Source organism: Mesocricetus auratus, unplaced genomic scaffold (assembly GCF_017639785.1).
Source record: "Mesocricetus auratus isolate SY011 unplaced genomic scaffold, BCM_Maur_2.0 Super-Scaffold_4256, whole genome shotgun sequence".
In the NCBI taxonomy this organism is placed as follows: Eukaryota; Metazoa; Chordata; class Mammalia; order Rodentia; family Cricetidae; genus Mesocricetus; species Mesocricetus auratus.
Window position 1 is genome coordinate 59,357,303 of NW_024429182.1, and position 2,074 is coordinate 59,359,376.

General features: G+C 54.1%; 1 protein-coding gene across 1 annotated transcript; it reads left to right on the forward strand.

Moving 5' to 3' along the window:
• Nucleotides 1-257: 257 nt before the first annotated feature.
• LOC101844506 (olfactory receptor 226-like) lies at nt 258-1,407 on the forward strand. Its single transcript, XM_005064239.4, has one exon. The coding sequence runs from the start codon at nt 451-453 to the stop codon at nt 1,405-1,407; it is 957 nt and encodes a 318-aa protein (XP_005064296.1). The 5' UTR covers nt 258-450.
• The last annotated feature ends 667 nt before the right edge of the window (nt 1,408-2,074 follow it).

The window sequence follows — 2,074 nt, forward strand, 5'->3', positions numbered from 1 at the left end:
AGACAGCCCAAGCCCCTTCTCCTGATATTGAGCCCCTGCTCACTCATTCCTGAGCCTCAAGTGACCCCAGCCATAGCCTCTCCTTAATTCAGGGGATGTGGCCTGAGCCTAGAAAAGCCATCCTGGAGTTAGAGAGTGTCCCAGGCCACTACACAAGTTTTTTATTTGCTACTTTCTATAGCCAGGCCTCAGAGATATACTTGCAGTGCCAGGATACGACCTCCAGGATGGACAGTGTCTGATATGTGCTGAGCTGAATTTTCAACCCCAAGAAACAAGCCTGGATGCCACAGCCAATGTGAACCAAGCTGTAGGCAGTAGGGGTGGGGATCTGTGGCATTTGGGGATGAGGTCTCTTCTGTACCCAAGGGAACTCAGCTCAGGGGGCTGTTGGCCTCTCTCACACCTAAGTCTTCTTCCTCTGCTCCCTCAGGTGGAGTTGTGTCCACCATGTCTGCCAGAAGCAATAGCTCAGATGTGACTGAGTTCATCCTGGTAGGGTTCTCAGGCTCCCTGGGGCTCCACTTAACCCTTCTATGGCTATTCCTGCTGGCCTACATGCTGACCATCACAGAGAACCTGGTCATCGTCACAGTGATCTACACCAGTCCCTCACTGCACAAACCTATGTACCTCTTCCTCAGCAACCTGTCCTTCCTAGAGGTATGGTACATCTCTGTCACAGTGCCCAAAATGCTGCTCAGTTTGGTGTCACCCAAGTTCCAGCGCATCTCCTTCACAGGCTGCATGGCACAACTCTATTTCTTCCTGGCGCTGGCCTGCACAGAGTGCACACTCTTGGGTGTCATGGCCTACGACCGCTATGTGGCCGTCTGCAACCCCCTTCGCTACCCAGCCATCATGAGCCCTGGTCTCTGCAGCTTACTGGCTGGTGGTTCCTGGCTCTCCGGCTTCACCATTTCCCTGGGGAAGGTCTTCTTTATTTCTCGCCTGGGTTACTGTGGCCCCAACATCATGAACCACTTCTTCTGCGATGTGTCCCCACTACTGAACCTCGCCTGCTCTGACATGTCAGTTGCAGAGCTCGTCGACTTCCTCCTGGCACTGCTCATCCTGCTGGGGCCACTGGTGTTAACCGTCTTCTCCTACACAGCCATCCTCAGCACTGTGCTACGCATGCCATCCGCTGGTGGCAGACAGAAGGCCTTCTCCACCTGTGCCTCGCACCTGGCTGTCGTAGTCATCTTCTACTCTGCCTCGCTCTTCATCTATGCCCGGCCACGTGCCATTTACTCCTTTGACTACAACAAGCTTGTATCAGTTGTCTACACAGTGCTCACGCCCCTAATCAACCCCATCATCTACTGCCTGCGAAACCAGGAGGTCAAGCAGGCACTGCGCAAGGCGATACAGAGAGCAGCCCAGGCTCTGGGAGCCTCCTCCTAAGAAGAATCACGCTTCTGCAGACCTGGACCTGCTAATCAGTTCGCCAGAATGGAGTTGGATGAGCAAACAGATAGGCACGCCCTCCCGCCCATCCCTGAATCCTGCTTAGGACCACACAGCCAGCTGCCACAACATGGCTCCCCTTGCCTGGACCCATGCAAAGGCTGTGCTCATGTGAGGGCTCTTTCCAACCAAACATGATCAATGCATAGCTGCAGCGTCTCTCACCTGAGGAGAGCAGAGCAGACCATGGCACATCGTGTCCCAGAGGAAGACATCAATACACACAGATCTTCTAGTTCTGCATGCCATGCAGGGATGGCAACAACCAGCAGCAGCCTTGACCCTCCCAACACACATACACACACACACACACACACACACACACACACACACACACTCCTATTGCAGTGACTTCTCCTGGGAGGTTTGTCTTGCATGAGAAGGGGCCTCACAGTTGCAGAGGGTAGGAAATAGGAGAGGGGAGCAAACGACTTGGGAAAGAAGATAAAGTAAGTAGGCCTGGAGAGACTGAGAAAACTGCTAAGCAGAGGCAGCCTGTCAACCACCTGATGAGCACCAGTCAGCCTCCAGCTCTGCCAGAAGCCTGTGGAGTAAAACCAAAGCCAGGGCAGGAAGGGGACCCAGGACACACACCTCTGGACAC